Source organism: Prinia subflava, chromosome 18, assembly GCF_021018805.1.
Source record: "Prinia subflava isolate CZ2003 ecotype Zambia chromosome 18, Cam_Psub_1.2, whole genome shotgun sequence".
NCBI lineage: Eukaryota > Metazoa > Chordata > Aves > Passeriformes > Cisticolidae > Prinia > Prinia subflava.
In genome coordinates, this window is record NC_086264.1 from 9,771,189 (window position 1) to 9,795,059 (window position 23,871).

The following is a 23,871-nucleotide window of genomic DNA, read 5'->3' on the forward strand; positions in this document are numbered from 1 at the left end:
TATTCTCCAGACTTCCAAATCTTGTCTGTAAATAAGAAAAATCATACCTAGGTCCTGCTGTCCATTAAATTGCCTCTATTGATGCAGTTTCCACCTTTTCACTTCTGCATTCTATGCATCACACACAACACAGGGTGTCCACAATACTGATAAGCCAAGTTTCTGGTGTAAAACAAATCCACAGCTGCCTCACAGCTAGCTGAGACTTTTGGACTAGAGAGAGTAAATCCAAGAAAACATATTTTCCACTTTTATATTTTTTTTTAAGATTTTGATTCATCAAAGCTGGAACTTCTGATGGGAGACTTGACCATATCAGTAGGAGATTTCTTTGGGAAAAAAAAATCTTAGAAGCAAAATGCAAGTCTCATCCTACTGATAAAGACCTCAGAATGGTCAGTTGCTTAAAAATCATGGCAGTGTGAGTGCTCAGATATGGGGAACTGCAAAATCTCATTTACTTAAAGCAAGCCCAGGACTTCAACTTGCACTGAGCTGGCTACTGGCTACTATAGGGCAGTGCTCTTATTTTTGCACTTCATTTCAGAGTGATGTGTCAAAAGATTTCAAAAGAAGAACAACTCTTCTCAAACCAGTTGTTTGCCTGAGCAGACCTTGAGGTGCTGATCACAGAATCATCATAGAATGGTTTGGGGTAGAACAGATCTTAAAGATCATCCAATTACAGTCCCCCTGCTGTGGGCAAGGACACATTTCATTAAACCAGGTTGCTCAGGGCCCCATCCAGCCTAGCCTTGATATTGGCTCCAAACTTATACAGTTATTTGGAAATGTCTTGAGCATTAGTGTCAAGATGATATTCAAGCAGGCTGCTCCTTGGTTAGAAGGGGAAGCTGCTGCCAGGAAAGTCTTTTTGCAGTACTCGTGTCTTCTCCCAAAACTTTGGAGAAAATCAGTATCAGAAGGACTCTGAGGAAATCTGAATGAGGAAAATATTGACTCCATAATCAAAAAATCGTTTAAAAAGTGGGTGAGAGACAATTAGGACAGCTTCTATGTAGCTGAATGTTGACTAAAATTGAATTGAAGCTCCATGCCTTTTAAGAGTTACCCATCCCTGGCTGCTGTTCAAAGCTAAATCTTCCCTTCAGCCCTATATACAGAACAACTGTAATGAAGAATCAGACATGAACAAAGGGCTCATTTACCTTGTGATCCCAGAAAAAGAGCCACCAAGGAGCCCACCACCACAGAGAAGTTCAGCCTTGGGAACGCAGCTAGCCCATCCTGTGCTATACAGGGCTGGAATGGCTGCCAAGTAATTCTGTATATTGCTTGGAAGCAAATTTCTTTCCTCTAGAGCCTGTAAAAGGCACCAGAGCTAGGGCATATGGTTCAGTTAATCAGGATAACCACTGGATTTTGCATTTAGCCTTCAGTTGCAGAATCATAGATCTTCTGATAATCAGCTCTAGTGCATCTCTACTTCTACAAATGTTTTTGCAAGAAGAAGCTGAAAGCAGAGCGAGCAAGAGAAGGGGAAAAGGGAGGAAAAAAAAGAAGATAAAGGAAAAGGAGAAAGAAAGCCTGAGCAAGGACCTGAGGAAGAGAAAAATTATGTCAATAAATCAGCTGAGGAACATTCCTAGAAATGTACAGCACATATCCCAGGTTAAAGGCAACTTTTATAACAGCAAACAGTGAGCACTAAGAGCTGTGTCCACTGAGGGCTGCTCTTTCCATGAAATAACAACCACACAAACACACCCCTCCAAGCCAGCTGAGCTCACAACGGTGAAACACCCTGTTGCCACATTCTTTGTCACTTAGAGTTTATACCAAAAGCTTTTCCTTGCGTCCATATCAAAGCCAAGTTTTACAAATGCTCACCATACTCAACAGTCCTGGACAAAGCTGCACTAGCAGCACCCAGCCAGGAAAGATAAAAAAAAGTTCAAATTATATCACCTTATTACTGATAAAGTTACATGAAATTACATCTTTACTGTAGTAAAGAAATTGTGGAAGGTATTTTTACATATTAATTTAGAATGAAAATAGTAAAGGAGAGAAATCCTAATTCCCTCACATGATTTATAGGCAAGTATTTGTTTAGTTCATGAGCATGATGCTGTATATTCTATATATCCTTAGTTGAAAATTTACCACCAGAGGAGTTTCAAAAGTTCCCTTGTGCAATAATTTATTCACCATTTGCAATCTGCTAAGCAATTTTCCAAATGAACTCCCTCCAGATTTTGGCACTCTTTAAAAAATCCAATCATCCACTGCACTGCCCGTAGCACCAAAGCTTGGCAGAAAAAGAGCAAATTTATCACAAGAGCAAATTTGTCCAGATAACCTGACACTGGGGAAAAAAGCTACCGAGTACAGAAAGTGGCAAGAGAAATTTCATATTTCCAGGACTTCAGTGCAAGACTAGAAGAAATTTCATATTCCCAGGACTTCAGTGCAAGACTTGCCTTGGTAAGGGCTGTGTCCCAGAGCCCAAACTGTGTCTCTCACCATTCCCAGGCAAACATTCCATGAGCTGTGCCTGTCCCAAATCCTGGACAGCAAGCAGCACACTTTGATATAAACTCACCTATCCGTGACATGTAAAAAGCAGCCTATAAGACAACACATTACACTGAAGGGATCAAATAGTCCTCACCATGTCAACAGGTGAAAAAAACTACTGTCTCATCCATCTTCTGGGAGAAAAGGCAGAGGAAAAGCTTTAAAGGAGGTCACCTCCCAGGACTCAATCAAAGCCAGGAATAGAGAGACAAAAGGGATGGGAACCATCACAGCACCTCTCATTTCCACATATTTCTACACGCAAACCAGCGTCTCAGCAACTGCTGACTTCAGTGACAAGCTATTATTATTTTGTTTATTGAAGTGAAGATTCCCATCAGCAAATCATCTCTTCCCTTCACTGCCTCCCAATATGTTCCATCCTTATGTTCCAGATCAGAGGAGCTCGCAGTCTGTGGGCTTGCAGCTTAGACAATATTCAATTACATAACTGCCCTTCATCATCCTATGATCTTTTTTCGATTCTGAGAGGAGGAATGAAAGCAAGAAAAGCCCAGCCATTGAGCTGCACTCTCATTTACACCGCATGCTCCACGGATGCTGCTGTTGAAGTGAGCTTTAAAGGGCTCCCCTTCTTCATTTCCATGCTTTGGTTCCATATCTCTTACTTCAGAGACACAGCAACACAACACTGGGATGAAAGAGTGAAGAATCAGGCTGCAGTCTGCATTTAAAAGACTTCTTGCCTTCTACCACCTAGCAAGAGAAGAAAACAGCTTCTGCTGTGCTAATTACTTGTTTCCTTCTCAGTGTTTGACTTCACTGGGTCAGATTAGAATTGCTCACAGTTCCTAAATAGGGCCTTCCATGACCAGCTGACTTTCAAGGGTCACACTGTGTTATCAGTGTGCTGCAAAAGGCAGGAAATTTTCTGAACTTCTCAGACATTTTCAGCACTTTTTCCAACAGGGTTTTCCTCAAAAACTAATTAGCATAAACACTGCCTTGTCTTAAGACTTAGGTACTAATTGCAGAGTGTAACACACTTTTCCATAAAACATCTCCTTTCAGGCAAAGCCTCCCAGCTCAAGTCTCAGGAGGGAGATCTGTCCACAGCCCTTGAGAAACTGAGAACAGTTGTTATGCTGGCAAGGGGGTTTGCTTTATTTTAATAGAGATGTAAAGCTGGCTGTGTTGTCTGTGTGTACAAACCCAGGTTGCCAAGCCAGATCTGACCAGAGTGCTCACTCACTCATGTCATGGCCTAAGCCCCACCCAAAAGTCAACACCTTTTATGAAACATCTCTCTTGGAAGGGCAGAATGGATTAATCTGAAGCTTACACTACCAGCCAGAGGCACTGCTCATGGTCAAGCAGGATCCTGAATCTTTTTGCATGGAGTGGAAAACACTGCAGGCATTCCCAAAGAAAACCACTCCAACACAACAGAAATCAAAGATGAAGGCTAAACACACAAAGGACTTTTGAAATTACTGCACTAAATATTAGTCTCTCTGTCTCTGCTTAGTTGTTTCTTCTGTAGCAGGTATGTGAGCACTGTGAGGAGTCAGGAATTGAGCACAAGAGGCAGCACACAGAGCTGCTATGGGGGCTAATTTTTAAAATCTCTTTAAAAGAAGAAATGGAATACAGACTTGAAACATAAAATATTGATCACCCCCTGTGATTTCTCAGTCAACTCTATTTCCACAAGTACATCAAGTGCCGGTGTTCAACATCTTCATGTTACCTCAGCTGCAAAGTTACAGTACAAAGTTTACAACTGTTTCCAAAAGATGTGTGCATAACCAAATGTGGCTTTTATTTTACACTGTAACTTGAGCCCAAGTTACATCCCTCCTGAGAGCCTCCAAGTCCCAAGGAGCTTGCTTTTCTTTCCTGTTGCTATTGTCATGCCTGCAGGGAACTAGGCCTGCCCCAGGAACTCAAGTGTGCTTTTTGTTAGAGTCTGGGAGGCTTAACCAGAGAACAGCCAGGTGCCTGGAAAATGCAGGATCTCTAGCAAAGGATCTGCATTTTGCATTTCAGAACCTGAAATGGTAGTAAAGATGCCCAGAAGACAACAATTATTTATCTAATGTATGCCACGAAAGCAAGGTTTAGGTCTGTCCTGTATTTAAAAGGTTGTCTGCCACTCTCACAAGAGCTTGCCTTTTAAAAAGCAGCATAGTCTAAATTCAGAGGATTCAAATAGAGATATATTGTCACTCCTCAGTTTGATGAATGACTTCTATTTTTCTATCTTACATTGTCATTTAACATCTCCATCCTTTTATTTCATTTGTGGGAAACTTCAATGTCCTCAAGGAAGTTTGTCACCTTTTCCACCAGAGAGGCAAAACCTCAGATTTAACCTTTATTTCCCAGCTGTCTCCCAGCCAGGAGTTGAAAGGAGCACCTCTGCTCTCTCAGAAAGCTCCAACATTTTATTTTCTTCTGAGGTCTATTTGTTGGAAGTGCTCCCAGTGCTGCCAGTAGTGCAGATTATGGTGAGAAGCACCAGTAAATCACAGGGCTTGCTTGGAGGCAAGGAAGCCACAGCAACAAACCTGACACAGGGCCATAAAAACAAAACATCTGCCTGCACCCAGCTCCTGCATGGAAATGAAGGGGAAAGGGGCACAGCAACAACCCAAAGCACTTCCTCCAAGCTGCTTTATTTATCATTTGTCTGTGGGCCTACCTTCCTCTCAACTGCTCCATACCAACACATGCCTCATTGCCAGACTTATCCAAATGCAAAAGGGAGGAAGTGAAGTAACTGTGTATTAAAAGTAGTTTAATTTATTACAGCGAGCTCTCCTGGGAATTTGAAATTATTCATTCCCTGAGCACCTGATTTGTGGGCAGGGTCTGCCTTCTCCAGACTCTTCTTAGGAAAGATGGACCTCTGGCAGTAGCTGGCAGTGGGGGAGTGAAGGATATTTAGAATTATCAACAAGGGAACCTGATCTGGGAAATGTGCCCATCAGGCCACACAGCTGAGAAACCTAAGCCATCATCTACTGCACAACAATATCCTGGCCAGGGAAAGAGGGCACGGTGGTTGTGAAATAAATCCCCCTAAAAACCTGTCACAGCACCCTCCCTACACCCCTGCAAGGACCTCAGTGTCCACAGGGAGGGAGATGGGGTGGAAGCAGAGCCCTGCCTTGATCTGTGTGTTTTTCTCTTCCCACACTGACCATATTCATTTCGAATTTGGGCCAGGCCAAACGACAGAGCAACACCTGGAGTAATGCAAGGCTGCTATCATTCCCGAAATGAGCTCCACAAACTCACAGCCTGGAAACAAGCAGCCTGAACACAGAACACCTCCCTCAGCTCCAGTGGAAGGTACAGGAAGGAATGCCACCCCCTCAACCCCTGCAAAAGCTGGGCTCTTTGGGAAGCATCACTGGTAGCATATTAATGACTCTTTACAGTAAATAATAAAGGAAGGTAAATGCTTAGGTGCACAGAGCATGGAGGGAAGAGAATATGTCTCTGTGTGTATGTGCACAGAAGGAGCCAGATTTTTCATACTTGCTAAATTCCTTGACATTTAATTTTGAGCTGGAGAGTTTCCACAATGCCAAGGATCATAAAGGAGCAATTTGCTGCTGTATGTTACCATTGATATTTCAGCATGAATGAAAATTGCACTGTTTGGTGATGAAAAGAGCAGCTATTTGTAATAAGGAGCACCATGGAAACTGAAATATCATTTACCAAGACAGGCTCTTCTTCAGAAGGAATTCAAAACGAGAAAAATGGTAACTGCAGGTGCCTTAAAGCATTAGCATTTTAAAAGACACAAAGAGGTGTAAATGAAATTAAAAGGAGATGTCTTAACAATACTGCACTGCCATGAAGGCAGCTGTCTGTCAGATGAATTGTTTTCTCTGCAGAAAGCAGGGAAATTATGGTTTTGCTAAGGACAGTCCAGCAGACAGCTACAGATGTGGGGCAGCCCATGCAGCAAACTGAAATAACTCAGGAGGAATTCAGACATAGAACAGAAATCCAGAAAACTCCAAATGTGAGCATAAATATGCCTTTGCAGCACAGGGTAACTGGAAGCACTTGAATGGAGTTCAAATGGGACTATCAGCTCTTTCTATTTTATTACCTTCTGTGCTTTGAGTAAGGAAATAGTAAGCTGAAATCTTCTCTCACTAAACCTTCATAATGCTGAAACTACAATCACAGGCATAGGAGAAAAGCTTATCCTTCTCTTTTCTGATGAAGTGATATCATGAAGCAAAATATGCACAATTTTCAGTGTGGCTGAGGTTTCTTTTTTCTGTGTTCAAACTGAGAAATCTTAAATATAACCTTAAACATAACCTTAGAGAGTTAATCCTGAAACTCTGCTGCAAATCAAGTTCCCTGCAGCTGGTAGTGACATGAAATAGCCAGACTTATTAGCCTATTTCAATTATCTTGGACAGTATAATCAATGAGACTCAGGATTTTAAGGCTGACTCATCTTTGCAAATGCACATTGTTCAGTGTACCCTCTGTCAAAAATGCCCTACTCCTCCATGCTAAAATTTTAAAATGAATGCGATACCGAGGGTTTATAGAGAATTTACCACACTATCTCTTATCCTGAGGCATAGCATCAACTTAAAAGGTGCTGGTGCCATCAAAATTCCCCACATCCCCATGGCAGTCCATGGCACCCTGCCCAGCACCAGCCTCCCTGACATCTGCATTTGAAAATAAACCTAGATACTCACAGAAAGGTTTGGGTTGAAAGGGACCATTAAATGTCATCTAGTCCTGTTTTCTGTAAGAGCAGGGACACCTTCCACCAGGTCAGAATGCTCAGAACCTCACCCAACTTGGCCTGTGAGGTTTCCTGTAAGGGGCATCTACCACTGCCCTGGGCAACCCATTCCACTGCTTTACAATCCTCTCTGTAAATCCCTTCTTCCATGTCTCTAACCTAAACCTATCCTCCTTTGGTTTAAAATCATTACCCCTTTTCCTATAGGTTGAAACAGATCCTGCTAAAATTTCTGCCTTCATTTTTCTTGTAGGTCCCCATTTGAAAACACCAGCTCTGGGGAACAGGAGAAATTTATGTGTTAGTTTAGCAATAGTGCTTGCAAGACATTTTTTCAGTAACCTAAATAAGCATAAAACAAATGGTAGGATTTGGGTCTCTGAGGGCAAAATTATGTTCTTAAAAGCAGAGAAAATATGTGTTTCACTGTGCTCCAGGGTCATTCTTGTGCAGCATCGTGACTCTGTCAACACTTAACACCAAGCTGAGGTGGCCTACAGCTTGGATCTATTCATGTCTGGGATAGCCTGCAACTAAGAAAAAGCCTCTCCTCGCGGCTTTCACAATCACCAAGCAAGAATCCTAAAGCATTTCTGCTTCTTTTCACATCCATTGAAACATTTCTTCCTTAGATTCACAAGCAGCTTATTCTCCAATGGGAGTTTTGCCCAAGGAAAAGGAATTTCACAGTCTTCTATGTTCTTTGTAGATAAATCTTTACTTTTATCTGGTTTTGCTTAGCAACCTCTTTTTTTTTTTTTCCTGTAATAAACAGATATGATAAAGTAGAAGTGCCTGTCATTCCTTTACAGTGTTGGATGAATGTAAATTTTCTTTTCTTTAAAATATCCCCACACAGAATCTAAACCTTTTGTCATATCAGAGTGCTCCTATTCATTATCCATTCTCTGCAGAGGAGGTCTCTAAATTGCTGTTAGATCTTTTCAAATGATGATATCAAAACTATTCTTGTAAGGGATCTTCCATTTCATCATACTTCAAAAAACTTAACTCTGTTATTATATAGTCCACTTTTTCACAATAAACAAAATATAATGACAAGGTGAAGGTGCAAATAACAGCACTTGCTCAACAGCAAGGGTTACAAGGGAATGAGGCTTGTGAAATGCAGATTATTCACTTCACAGCACCCCTGGAGCATTAATAATCTTATATAAATCCTCTTAGTTTATGTTTCATGGATATAGACTGTATTATAATTTAAATTACTAAAAACCCTAATGGCCACTTAGTTAACAACAGTCGTTCCATAAATAAAATATCACTGTCACTAGGTGCTTAAAATTCCAAGATAAAAACAAAAGATGTATTCATCTACAGAAAGGTGTACAAGGCCAAATTGTCTCATTTTGATTATTACATATCTTAAATACAAGCTAGCAGTCTCACTACCCATGAAAGATGAACAATCAGATAAGAGAACCCCATTTAATGTCTCACACAAAAAAAGACTGAGTCAGAGTAAGTTGTTGTGCTGGCTGAACTAAGTGGAACATATTCCCTTTCTTGTGTGCAGTGAGACCATTGCTGTTGGAATTTTGACCGTGCTGTTCTAAAGAACAGCTCCTCATGGTGGCATGGCACATGTTAATGACTCTTTTTGCATTATAAAACTCCAATCTGATGTGCATGGCTGCAATAAAGAGCACACAGCCCTTGCAATTTTTGTTGCCTGTTGCTGTTTGCATTTTATTCTCTGATTTTGTGTCTTATCCCAGTATAAAATGCTGTCATGTTTCTGTGACAGTCATCTCACCACCTCTGTCAGGTGGTGCCAGCCAGCATCAGCCTAATGGTGTTCCAATAAAAGATTTACTGTTAATGGCAAGCAAGATGCTGCTACATGAGCTCACCTAGCACTGCTTCAGCACTCTGCTCTCCCTCACTTTTGAGGCTCAGCATTTAAGAAAAAAAAGAAATAAAAAGTGGCAGAAGAGGGTCATCCCCTTCTGGCTGCAGGAGAAGATGCACCACACACAGATCACAACATTGCACTATGAATTAAAGTGGCTGATGCTGCCCTATACAGCTAACCACAGGTAGTGGGGGTGGCCTGCTTTCACAAATACTGGGATAAATGGCTGTGAGACCTCTTTTTCTGTACCCAGGCTATAAACCAACACTGACAGCACCCACGAGGAAAGGCTGATCTACAATTTCATAAGGAATTCCATGGTTTTGACTGGGGTTTACAGTGAGATTTCAGTGCTGTCTGAAACACAGATTTAAATCTCAGACCAAAACATTAAGGTGAGTCACCTCCTTTCCTAGTCACCATTAGTCAGCTAATACTGTTGGTAAACACAGAAATAAGAGCTCAAACATCAGACAAAACCAGGTTCCAGTTTTAAAGTGGGAGGGAGAAAACCTGGGAGAGGTTTGCCTACAATGCAGAGCAGCAGCCACACTAGAAGTTGTATAAACACACTTTCACAAAGAGTGCAACACCCCTGGGACCCAAGACAAGAGGAGTGAGGTGCAGCTGCAGTGACTGCTCTGAACCACCTCAATTGGACTTGTTGCTCTAGTGAATTTATTTATTTTTCTATCTACCCCTAATACACTTTTGCCCATCTCTTTTCCAGTAATTTCAGTCAGGCCTCATGCTTATGAACCACCAAAAGAGAGTGGAAATGTCTAAGAGAACCTTCACTGTGGCCAAGAGAAGAGCTGCTCAGCCCTGAGAAACTCATAACCTCTCCAGTAAAATACACTCTGTTCTGCAGCTCTGGACCTTCAGCAGAACATCGGTCCTGCAAGGGATTTTTTATTCCCTCCATGAATATTTTGCTGAGCAGCTCAGATTCCCTATAAAGAGAATATTGTCACCCTTCTGTGCAGGTACTGCTATGCCTCTCAGGAACAGCAATAGATGAGTTTTGCCTGTGTTCAGCTGGAAAATGAAGGAAAATCCAGGGCAATGGAAACTTTGAAGGTTGCAATATTTTGCATTACATTACATTACCCTGCCGCTAAATTACAATAAAGATTACAATTTTTCCAGCTACCCGGAGAGACTGTGGATAAACATTTGTTTTACTTCCTTAGGAGAGCTGATTCATAGTAACCATGATTCACATAAACAAACAGAAATGATTTAAAAAACAAAAAAGTAAAACCAGCAACAGGAAAGAAAACAAACCTTAACACTCAGCAGGTTATCACGTTGGCAAACAAAACGAGCCACGAGGGCTGGAAAGGAGCAACCTGCTGTGAGGTGGCACAACACCATGCACCACACACTGAATAGCCACTGCAGGGACACACAGGGCCAGCACGTGGGCTGGTGACATCCTCACACCTTGGAGACACTAAAGGTTCATGACACAGGGTGGCTGCAGGACCCTCTGCAGCAGCCAGACACAGTCCTGGCTCTGGGGACACTCCTTCTCCAGGAAGCTCCAGCTGAGCTGCCTGGACTTTGCTTCCTCAAAAGAGGTGCCACAGGCGTGGCAGAGGAAAAGCTGTTTGAGGGTTTGTATCCTAAGTGTCCATCTCCACGAAGATGTTTGTCCCTTCTGTGTACAGTGCAAGCAAAACCTCACCCACGCCTGGCCAGGGAGTCTTCCACCATCACCAATGAATTAACAGAAGGAGTCACTTGTAAAAACCAAAAGATGGAAACCATACAATAATTTTGGTTGGAAGGGATCTCAAAGACCACCTAGTTCCAACCCTCTGCCAAGAACAGGGACACCTTCCCCTTGACCAATTTGCTCTGTCCACAGAAGAGATTAGCCCAGACCCTCTTTCTCCACTGGCCCTGGAGAAAAAAAGAAGTAAGGACATGCATCACAGCAGCCCAGGCACCTGCATGTCCACCCATCCAGTGAGTCTGCAGGAACCTCTCCCACCAATGCCTCCTGCAACAGGATCCTGCCCCAATGATGCATTTTTAGAACTACCAAATAAGTACTAACAAATAATCTTCAAAAGGTTTCTGTTCCCTCCAGAGTCATCAAGGAATTCACCAAGTCATTTTCATTTCAAGTTGGTTCTTTTATCTAAAACCACGGAGCCTACATAAACAGAAACAAACAAAGCAATGGCTTCTGAAGCATTGCCTTAATGTAGATGCTGCCTTAGAGGGGGACAATCCCACAGCAGCACTCACCCTGTGTCCTGGTACATGGCAGGATGGTGTTCCACTCTCTGCCCTTGCAATTTATCTTTTTCCTTCCATTCCCCCACCTGTGTTTGCTGAACAGGTTTGACTTTTTGGGTAGCTGACTACCTTCCTGATTCCTGACTAACGTCTTGGTGGTATCTTTATTACAGTTTTGAGACATAAAAGGAGCCAGAATCAGATTCTATATCAGACAATTAGGGGGAAAAGAGCAGAGGTAGCACTCTATTAATTTCAACACACATAATCCACAGATAAAACCCAACACAGCAATGCTGGATCTAACTGTGCATATTTAGCACTTATTTTATTCTGCCATTTTCCCACTCACTCTTCTCCAACACCCGCGCCAGGTCTGTGCTATAAATTAACTCTGTATGAAATAATAATTCAGTCTACAAAAATCAAACAAATTCATAGAAAAAGACAACTACTGTGTTTCTTTAGTGTGCCCCCAAATTTTAGGTATGAAAACTGAACTGCCTGGTCCTGAATATTTCCATGGCCTTCAGCTCGACTTTCATGTGAGTAGGAGTGTTTTATACAAGGAATATAAATGTTAGAACAGGCAATTATGCAAGCGACCTTGCCTTGCCTCATTCGATAGTGAATTATTAGTCTTCTCAACTGCAGTTTTATAAGACATCCTTATTGTCTTAATTAATGATCAAGGTACATCTTTGAAATCTTTACAGACACTATAGATTACATCAGTCTCTTTTCTAATTTACACATATTGACTGGCATATCAGTTTAAACCCTGCCACTCTTCACTGCAGTCAATTTCTAAACAGAACATCACTTTTATTTTTTTTTAACATGAAATAGAAAGATAATGAAGTGGAAGTAGGAGACAGAAAGGCCTGAAGACAGCTGAACCAATTCAAATGTTAAATTGAGGTTTAGAAAGCAGCTGCCAATGACAAAGATGCAGCACCCGGGGTCATCTCTCTCACGGTGTAGAGTTTCACCACGGGACTCAGCAGTGATATAAATACAAAAAAAAATGGGGTAAGAGGAAAAAAAGCAAGTAATGCACATGGGAAAGGGGAAAATAAATAAAAATATCTGATAAAAATGTGTGGGGAGGCTAATTAGAACATCTTCACTCTATGATGAAGAATAAGTATTTAAGTGAAAAAAATACCAGGACACAAATAATATATAGAGGAGAAAATGCAAATGCTCACTTAACTGACCTGGTTTTCCCTTTAAGATAATCTGATGAATTCACATGAGCAAATGGGCTTTATAAAATGCTAGAAAAATTAGCATTTTTCTCTTTTGGTTATCTTCAGGTAAAATATCACAACATAATCCTATCACTTTTGCACTGAACATTTGGCACTGTAGCCTGACATGAAGAAAATGAATTGGAGTCAAATGTATCTTTTAGGAATAAGTAGGATATAATGACACAAGAAAGATTTCAAACTCCAGGCAGATAAACCTTTCCAGTGTCTAAGAGTACTGATACTAATATTCCTCTTCAGAGTAAATCTTGTCATTAAATTATAAAATAACAAAAAATAAAAATAAAAATTAAAAAAAAAAAAACTAAGAAGCAGAAAGGCAGAAATATCAAAGGTTTACATCCTCTCAATTAACACAAAAAATATTTTTTATTCTTTTGATTACTGGGAATCTGATCTCTGATCAGATTGACAATGAGCAACAGTGCAATTCAAGTTTCTGACTGACTTTGGTAGGGGGCTGCATTTTAATGTGAAGCACCAAAAATCAGAGGGCTACAAACAACAAGGGAGATGGAAGAGCTGCAGCATCACAGCCACCATTCCCTCCCATCCATCTGCATCTCTATAATGCTCAGACAGAGAGAAGAAAAAAACCCCTAATTCTTTATTTCTCTCACTCAGTCCTCATAGATGCAAAGTTGACTCTATAATTAGAATGAATGGGTGGCACACATTAGCTAGACATGACATTCACATTATTTAAAAACTGTTTAAAAATAGATCATATCAAACATTTTGATATCCTGATTTTACAGAATGTCTGATGACATCAAGCTCTGGTGACTTGCTACACAGCTACTGTTTCTTGGTTCTTTGGAAAGATGGAATAAATGAAGTGAGGAAAAACACTGAAAAAATCTAATAGACAAACTGACTAATCTCAGACCCCAAGGTCATAGCAAAGCAATTCATTTCTTGGTTTTTCAACAGCACAAGACATGATTTATCAATCTGAGACCACACTTATAAACACTATACATCTCAATAATATGTTCTCTGCACTGTGTAACTTTTTAAACAATGATAGATTGCCTGGGCTGGACCAAAGTTATTTTACAAACAGAAATGAAATATTTGCAAATGAAATGGTTCAATAAGGGAGGGGGGGGGAAGAAATGGGGAAAAAAAGAGAGAGAGAGAGAAAATAAGAAAGGATTATGCCAAAGAGTAGCTGTACTTAACAGCAATTGCAAAAAATCTATACAGTAAAATGCTTTCAGAATCCACATCCTTTGAAATTCTATCATTTTTATCCACTAAATGAAAAATATTTCCTGAGTCCAACAACATCAACAAAACCTACACTGCTGAAGAAATAAAATTATTTAGTAAAGCAAGGGCTGTAAATTAACATCTCTCGCAAGTTGCTCACTTGATGACAGACTGCCTTGAAGTCAGTAAGGAATTTGAGCCTACGTTCCCCTCACCTTAAAGTGAAATAATATTTTTTCATACTTAATCTTCTCAACTTGAAGCATTCAGGCCAATCATCTGCTCATAGTGGGGATGGAGCACAATTTTGTTAAAGTGAGATTCTCCATGGCCAGCCTCTGACACAACCTGGCTCTGACTTTGACAAGGCTCTGAAGATGTTGCTGTGATGTGAAAACACTCCTGGTGTTTTCTTCTCGTCTGGAGGCTCCCAAAATTCTCGATGAACTGATCCCAGACTCTGCTCAGCCTGAGAAGGGAATAGGGGAGTGCCCTTCAGGCATGAGTTGCACAAGTTTGTTTTGGTGAAGTTCTGCTTCAAGGATTATTTAGGTATTTTATTTGAAACTATTGCTATTGACCCAGCCCATTCATGCAAAGCGTAATTTAAAAAAAAAAAAAAGAAATTTGTTGTCACACTTTGATGTTGTTCCACATATTGATAATAAAATTATTTCAGGCTATTTTGAAAAAATGTACATTAACACTGCAACCACAGCTCCTTCTAAAATAAATATTACCTTTGTGTTTCTTCAGGTCTAACTAATAGCTGCATGAGAGAAGCATTTGAACAATGAGGAATAAAGAAATGGATTCAGGTTTAAAAATGAGACATCAAAAGGGGGCTTAGCAAGAGACAGAAACAGCCACTTTTACATCTTATGATAATTGGGGTTATAATAATGTCCTTACACAAAGGAAGGAACAGTGGCATTTCCAAAGGGAGAATTCAACACTACTTCCAAAGCTCTGTTCATTCACTTTGAGATTGTTTTTTTTTAAGTCTTGCTGCTCTCCCTTCTGTAATGTAAAGGGTGCTTGCTCCCTGCTTTGCTCATTCCCACTGTCTCTGTTTCATCTCTTCCTCTCTAGGGTTTCATATTCCCTTGGCCTTCCAGTGCCTCAGACCCAGAGTATTTATCCTCCTTACGGACCTAAATGTGGATTTATTGAGCCTGGGCAGGCAGCTGCACCTCCACAGATTCCCACAGCCCTCAAAGCCCTTCCTGCCTCCACTGACAGCTGTTGGAGCTCAGAGGGAACTGGACAAGGGCACGAGCATCTCCCTTTCCCTGCCTCTCTCCTGCATTCCCCCTGACACCTGCCATACTCCAAAAGGTGTTCCTGGTGCCATACACCACAGAAAGAAATGCAATCCTTGTCTGGGAAACTAAATCTCCAACAGCAGATTCTTCCACCTTCCTGTGCATCTCAGGATACATTGTAGGCCCCTGTCCACAGAATGTTTTGTGTTGGAAGAGACCTTAAAGATCATCTTGTTCCACAGGCAGGGATACCTTCCCCTAGCCCAGGCTGCTCCAAGCCCCGTCCCTGCTCCCTGCTGGAGCATTCCTGCCATCCCTGTGCTGCACACCTGGCACAGCCCTGTGGACATGCACTGGGGCTTGCAGCCTGCTGTTCACAGGGGATGCAGCTGATCATGCACCTCAGGGACTCCCAAAGCTGCTGCACACCTGGAAATGCACAACTGGGACTGATGCTCAGGCAAAGATTTGATGTGGCAGGTACAGGGCAGAGGACCTCACTGTGCTCTCCTCTTTTGCTGCAAGCAATTTGCATCCATCCTAACCACTGACAAACATTACAAATTGCACACCTGGAGCTCTTACAAGCTCTGGGGGGTTCAAGCCTGTACTGTTCCTTTTTCTTTTTAAAACCAGCTACATCATAATTCACTGAAGCACAACACAGTAAAATCACAGAATGGGTTGGGTTGGGAGGGGCCTTAAAGCTGTAGCTCCAAGCCCCCTGCCCATGGGCAGGGACACTTCCACTAGGCCAGGTTGCTCAGGGCAACATTTAACATAAGGCTCACAGCAAGAATAAAAGACAGCATTTTAAGTTTAAAAAATAAAATAAAATAAAATAAAATAAAATAAAATAAAATAAAATAAAATAAAATAAAATAAAATAAAATAAAATAAAATAAAATAAAATAAAATAAAATAAAATAAAATAAAATATAAAAAATAAAATAAAATAAAAAATAAAATAAATAAAATATAAAATGAAATAAAAAATAAAATAAAATAAAGTAAAATAAAATAAAATAAAATATAAAAAAATAAAAAATAAAAAATAAATTAAATAAATATAAAAAATTAAAATTAAAAAATAAAAACAGAAAAACATTTTAAAAATTAATATAAATAAAAAAATTAAAAATAAAAATAAAAAATAAAAATAAAATAAAAAATGAAATAAAAATAAAAATAAAATAAAAATAAAATAAAAATAATAAAAATAAAATAAAATAAAATAAAAGCAGTACAATTAGTGGCTCATCTACATTTGCACTGGATTTAGTGAGAGCTGAGACAGTTGCCACTGAGATTAATCCACACTATTCCCTTGCCCTCCAGCTTTGGGAACAAAGGTGGAGCAGGCCTTGGTTCAGGACATCTTTCCAGCAGAGCCATTCACAGATGGCAACCAGATAAAAAATATATTCCAAATGTCTCGTTTAATTGCTTATTTCAGCTGAAGGAAGTCCAGAATGCCCATTTCCAGGTGGTGCAGAGATCTCTGTCTGCACAGACAGTAACAATCCATTTGCCCCACCATCACCTGCCACTTATTCAGCAATTTTTAAAATCCCACTCTCATCTATTTTACATTAACCCTTCACGTGGAGACTGTAAAAACAGGGCATCTACTCATCCTCTCAAAGAGCAGCCTCAAGAGCAAGAGTGATGAAGGGAATCTTCAGGAGCCCTGTGATAACATTGTACATGTAATATTGAGCTGGCGTTTTTCCAGTGCCATCCTGGATTACACTAAACCAGCCAGGTTTGCCCTCCAGTACTACATCCTCACTTGCAGCACAAATAACTTCAGCAGTTCTCAAAAAAATGTCTGGAGAACAAAAAATGTCTAGAGAAGTTCTTCTTCCCTGGGAAGAAGATGGGAAGATGATGAGGTGGGAAAAGACAGTCTTCTTCCCTCACATCCCAGCTGCAATGGGAAAAAAAATCAGAATTGAACCAGCACCACTTCTCTTAGCTGAGATATATCATGTTTCAAGGGGTGCCTAGCTTTTAAAAAAGAGAGGAACTATGCTGTTCTCTTCTATGTAGCAGAGAGCAAAATGTTCAAAGATAGGCCCTCCTCTGACTCAAATCTCAAAAAAATTCAGCATATATCAAAATAGCTATATTGAAAATTACCAAGAATTCCACTTAAAAGAACCACAGAGACACAGAAAGTACCAAAAGTCCCAAAGGGCGTAGACATCTGCAAACTTAAAAATATCACAGACTATTGATGGTAACCACATGATAGTTTACAAACTGTGTTACTTCTAGCTGAATTTGATCACACCACCAAGACTCTGGCTCCTAACCTATCTCCCCAGAATTTTTATTGAATTTCTATTGAAGAATTCCTATTGAAATTTACTACTGAAGTAGTAGATGTCTCCGGCACCAGAATCCCTTTAGTCCTACATTTAATTTCACATTTTAAATCATACAAGAATTTTTCAAAAGTAAAAATATTTGTAGGTTGCCTTTTTGTTTTAATGTCTGCCTCTCGTTGTTTTATAAAGAGCACAGATCCTTGGTAGTTAAGCCCTAGATCATCCAGCTTGGGTTTATTTGTGTCTCAGGCCTGGGAATATTTAACCAGCTGCTCTCCACAGACACAAATGACTTTGAAGAACAGAAGGCTTCAGGTTTGAAAAGACTTCTGAGACCATTGAGTCCAGCCATTAAACCAGCACAGCCATGTCCACCACCAAACCAGGTCCCCAAGTGCCACATCTGCACATTTTAAATACATCCAGAGTCGTGTTTAACCAAACCACAACTCCTAAAAAGGTGTTTTAGCAGAACTGAAGATTACCAGTGAAAAACTCACTTGTGTGTAGGTATCTGTCATAATGATGACTCATAAATATTAATGCAGCCTTTTCTACCTGCATTTGTGTGGTCTCAGATTCCACATCCAGATCACATCAAAGAGCCTCTAACACACAACACATCTCAAAGTCACTGAAACAAAGGAAATCTGCCAGCCTTTCCACCAGCTTCATGTTTTATTATCCATTTCCTTATAATGATTTTCAGGCCTCTGAATCAGCACCAGCTTTGGTTCAGACTTTGAAGTAACCAACAAAAACCTTATGCATGCTCCCAGTCAATGGTTTGGGGTTTTCTTTCCCCATTTGGCTCAGATTCATATTATCTCAGTCTACAGTGCTGGGGGTCCTTTTAAAACAATAAATAATTTGGAACCCAGCCAGCTATCTTATTTTAAAAAGCTAAGAAAATTGTATTTAGCCATTTCTTTATCAAGAGTTTCTTTTCCTCAAAGAAAACAAACAGATCTGAAAAAGCATATTTTCTCTAACTTTTAGAATACATTATTAGCTTTTTATTGCTGGCCCCACCTACCAAAACATATCTACCAAACTAGATGGGACAAATCAAACTCTCCCTAACAGGATGACTTTTCTCTCCATGTTTTACAGGCAGGTGATGTGAGAGAGATCTCTGATTGGAAACAGGCTCCAACCCACACCCCTTGCTCAATTTAATTAGATTGGATGCTGTGTCATGTGTATTCAAGATCCTGCATTTCTGAGCTATCTAAAACAAGTAGAACTAAGTATTTGATTAATATTTAAACACAGCAAAACTGGCAAATATTGCAGCAGATAAGTTTCTTGGGCAAGATTTCCCTGACAGGATATCAGTAAGTTCCACTGAAAGGAGCCACTGATAGTTCCTGGTATCCTGAGGAGAGAACCAGAGCCTTAGAGCTCTGCTTCATTTTCTGTTTTCCGTGCGCATAAAAGCAGAATACACAATAAGGTCACAAAAGACCAAAAATAGCAAATCTTCAAGCAGTTGCAATTCAAGTAGATACCAGATCTGCTGGAAGCCAAGCAGCTTGACCAGCATACAGAGCTCCTGAAGATCACGACTTTCATAACATTTTAAATTTCACAACCATTTTTCAAAAGTCAAGCAAAACATTAAGTACATACTTTTCAGGGTTTTCCACTTCTTCGGTAACAAAATTGAGGTAAAACCTAGAAAATAGTTATAAAATGTATTATAAGATTTATTCTTATATTTTTTTGTTCTGTATTTCTTTCACTAAGAACCAAGAAGATGTTTTTAGTTAAGCACTGCTGTTAATTACAGTAGGCTTTGCAAGCCCATGTTTGGATTAAGGAGAGAGGGATATTAAACCTTCCCTTACCCCCATAATCATAAAGGGAATCTCAGAAAAGACAGCAAAGCAGGAAAAGAAGGAGACAATAACTATGTAAAGTCAGTGTGTAATGAAGTTATTTTTTCCCCTGACATACTACACAGGTAAGGGTTTACCCTAATTCCATACATACACACAAACCTTCAAGATTTAAATTCCATTTGTGCTTGTTGCCTTTTACAGTTTCAGGTTGCATTGGCAAAAAGTCCCATCACAGCACTCAGCAAGGGCTTCTTAACAACACAAATAACAGAAACGCGAGGAAAACCCCTCCTAAACCAAGAACTTTCCCACCAGTTTGCTGTACAGAATCTCAAACACAGGCTGCCAGCCCTGCATGCTCCTGCACAACCTCCAGTACAGGTTGCACTCTGATCAAATTCCAGCAGCATTTAAGAGGCAGCTCTGGATGGGAATTCACAGGAACTGCTCAGCAGGCACAGCCCTGCATGCAAAGCAGGGAGCCTCAAGGTCACTGAACCCTCTGTTCTACATTTATTATATTTATTTATTATATATATTTATTATATATATTTATTTTATATATTTAATTATTTATTATATATATTTATTAGCGCTAGGTCTGTGCCTGGCTGGGTCACAGCTGTGCCTGGCTTAGAGACAGCCTCAAAATCTTGTCCAGTTAAACAGAGCAGTCAGTGCAGAGCCTGTGCTGGTCCTCTGCTCCTGTGCAGAAAGACAAAGCAGGGCTGCAGTGAGGGCAACTGGCAGCTGATCTGGCAGAAAGTCTGGGGGCTTTACCCCATCACAAGCCTTGGAGCAGAACTGGGTGGGTAGAACAAGTGAATGCTGGCTCATGGCTTGTTAAAAACAGTGATTTTGTGACTGACCCTGAAATTTTTGTCACCTTGTGTGAAAACATCCTTGTTTTTAAACTTTCTAGTGCGTGGAGCACAGAGGAAGATTTAGGTTAGATATATGGAGGAAGGTCTTTGCAGTGAGGATTGGGGAGCACTGGAACTGGTTGCCCAAGGAAGATGGGGATGTCCCACCCCTGGAAGTGTTCAAGGCCAGGCTGAATGGGGCTTTTACCAACCTGGTCTAGTGGAAGTATCTCTACTCTTGGCAGGGGGGTTGGAACAAAATGATCTTTAAGGTCCCTTTCAACACAAACCATCCTATGACAGCCCAGCATCAGTCCTTTCACTGATGCAGAGAAATGCTTCCCTGCACTCTTTTCTCCACTTGTCCTTTTTCAGCCAGCATTTTACACTCCAAATAGTCTGTATTTGCTCTTGGCAGGATGAACCCACACACAGAAGAGATACTGCCTTTCTTTTCTTCTTCAAAGTTGTATCATTAAAAGTTAGCAGTTAAAAGTTAACAGTCCTGTGAGCATAAAATTCATAAAATTCTGCCTGCATCCCAGGACACATCACCAGCACTTGCAACACTCCTTCATATTCAGCTAATTGTATTGATTTAGCCCCATGAAACTGATAGCACAGGGATATTGCCACTCCACTTAATGGTCTGCTCCTCCGTGCTCTGAGGTGATGAATTTTAGCTGATGACAAAGAAAAATGGACAGCTCGGAAGAACCACTAGCCAAATGAGGTCTTTTTCCTGTTAATTTCTCTTCTAAGTGGCAAATAAGGACCTTGAAATAAAAGTCAGAGGGTGTAAAGGGAAAAAAAAAGATAATTTTTATTGTAAGGCTTTGAACCGTTATGAGAAAAATGGGAAAGAAGCAACAGAATAACAGTATTTTTGATGAGGCATTTTGCAGGAAAGAAACTCTGAATAATACTAAAGAGCTTTTAAAATTGCTTTCATACAAAAACTTAGGTTAATATTTAAAAACTGAGAAACCATCACATGTATGGATATGAAAGACAGAGGCAGTTATAGGAGAGAGGGGGAAGAAAGTAGAGATTGTCCACATAATCAATTCCATTTCTTTGAGGCTTCAAAATGCCAGGCTCTTTTCTTACATATCTATCCCAGATAAAGGCTTTGGACTCTCTTGGGTTTCTTCCCCTGCTGCCATTTGATGTGAAAAGTTCTGTTCATACCTCGGTGTGCAGATTTACAATGCTCCTGCAACCAGGGAGTTACAGATGGGCAGAGAGCTCCAGTGCTCGCCCCATTGTCCCTCCAAATTTAATAAATAACCCCCTTATCTTGCAGCCCCTGCCTTTTGTGCAAGGTAAAGGACTTGGCTGCCTGTGAAGTCGTGGAAAGCAAAGGGGAGAGCTGCAGACAAAGCTATCTCAAAATAATCCCACTCTGAGCAATGCATTCTTCTTTCTTCCCCCCACGCTGCTGCTGCAGAATCCCTCTGGCACTGCTCAGTGTGGAGCCCCCGTGAGCAGGAATAAATTGTAAAGGCAGATTCTAGGAGGGCAGCACCTCTCAAACCAGCTGCTGTGTGCTTTGGAGGGGAAAGAGGGAAAGAGCTTGAAAGTTCTGAGCAGAATACCTGAAGACAGATTCTCATGCCTTTGCTCACAGTCAGTCGCCCTCGACTTTTGTGGAAGCCTGTTCACTTCTTGTCAGTGTGGTCCAAACCTCTCGGAGCAAGAAGTGTAAAAATCTGGAGATTTTTATTCTGTTTTGTGGTCCACACCAATCTCATTGATTCTTACTTGCCAAAGACTGCTTTTACAAAGCAAGGCTAAGGGTCACAAAACTTCGTAACAGAATCGTAGATTTGGGGTTTTATATAATTACTGACTTCTCCAAAAGAATTAAAGCTTTATTAGTCATTTCACCCTTTCATTAAAATGTTTAACAAAAAAATAAAGAATATTCTTTTCTTGTGGTGTGATTATTTTGGTGGTCAGTGCAAGTTTATTTATTGTGCACTGAAAAACAAAAATCTTCTCTTTGCAGAGCTGCTTGCACAGTGAACACCAGGAGCATGTGGAACAGTGGTGAGAACTACCCTAGGTGTATGACACAGCCTGGCAAAAAAATGTAGAATGTGCTGTTCATGACTTAATATAAATAGATGTCTTTGTTAGAGCATATTAGTGTTTAGTTTCAGGACAAATATGTATAAGTTTTATCCACTTACCAGCCTGAATAGGCATACATTCCTGAATAGAAAGCAAGTGGTAATCCCATAACACTGGCATCATTCCCTGCAAAGGCATTTTGAAAGTGCTGTGTTTCTCCTGCAAAATCAACAAAAAAGTGTTGAAAAATAAGCTCTTTAGTCATAACTACTTTAAAAAAATAAATATAACACATCATGGAACATTTAATCACCCAACAGTTCACTGACATCAAGTTCTGCCCTTGACCTTAAATTCTGACCCAACCCTTGCAGCCATAATCTGCCTGCAATTGTAAAAGGCTTTGTGGCATCTGTATTCATGCAATAGGAGAATTTGACCTGTTAGTTTGTTTCAAAGCATTCTGAGCTTGATGACACTCACTGCTTTGTCATTTCCAGCACTGGCTTACATCAACATGAAAGAGCAGAATGAGCTCAGTAGTTTTTGATGTGGAAAATTTCACTTGTTCAACATTTTGATCAGAAGGGACTTTGCTGGCATCTCATTCAGAACCAACATTTGTAAGACAAATAAATCCAAAATCTTAAATGTTTCTACCATTGAAAAATGAGTTTAGTAGCTCCCTACCATGATAATCAATACTGTATTAATATTACATCAAGTAAGAATTATCTACATATCTATAAATGCAAATAGGCAAGACTTTTGTTATGCTCTTATTCATTTACAAAGTGCTTTATGGTTTGGAAGACGTCCCCACCATATCCCAAATTCCCTGAGAAGCAATGTTCTTCCACAGATATGGAGCAGGAAGAAATTTAATTAATTCAGAGTTAAATTAGCAATGAGTCCTTTACCTCTACCCTTTATTCTGTTTTTACTGAGCCCTCAGTCAAATTTCCCATTAAAGCAGAAGCTTTTTGGTTAAGGGAGAAATTGTGGCCAGAGGAAGGTCCCAGTGGACAATCAGGGACACTAATTAAGCTTCCTCAGGACAACAACCCCCAACCAAACCTGAGCTGGACCTGCTGCAAAGGTCTAGGAAAAGGGGGGATGGGAACAGAGAGAAATTCTGCACGTTTCATGTGTCATGTGCAACAGGAAACGGCGGTGTAAGTGCCAGCAAGAAAGTGAAAAACAAGAAAACAAAAACAGTGAATCAGCAGAGTGCTACACAGGAAAACTTTCATTTCAGAGTCTTCATTAACCACAGAGAGCCACCTGTCCCTGAGAAACTGAGCTCCCTGCACAGACCAACACCGTGCTCTTCACTGGGGTGGGAGGGTTTGGGAACACCAGAGAAGAGCATCCCCTGGGACACAGCCAAAAGCTGGGGAGGTTTTTGTTAGATGAAATCTGCCACCAATACACTCAGGAGTGCTCCCTGCCCTGCCCCTCTGTGCTGAAAGGCTGCTGGTGCTCTGGGGAGTTGTTGTAGGTGCTCACAGCTGGAATGAAAAATCTCTCCAGGAGAAGAGGGGACAGGATAGGGGGAAATGGCCATAAACTGACTGA

General features: G+C 40.5%; 1 protein-coding gene across 1 annotated transcript in view; it reads right to left on the reverse strand.

Annotated features, from left to right (window-relative positions):
• Positions 1-23,871, reverse strand: part of SLC7A11 (solute carrier family 7 member 11) — a 59,619-nt gene that overhangs the window by 19,183 nt on the left and 16,565 nt on the right. The window contains exons 5-6 of the mRNA XM_063415196.1: positions 22,413-22,512; positions 19,143-19,187 (exon numbers count right to left, since the gene is read on the reverse strand). Coding sequence (XP_063271266.1) covers positions 19,143-19,187; positions 22,413-22,512 — 145 coding nt within the window. The remainder of the gene's footprint in view (positions 1-19,142; positions 19,188-22,412; positions 22,513-23,871) is intronic.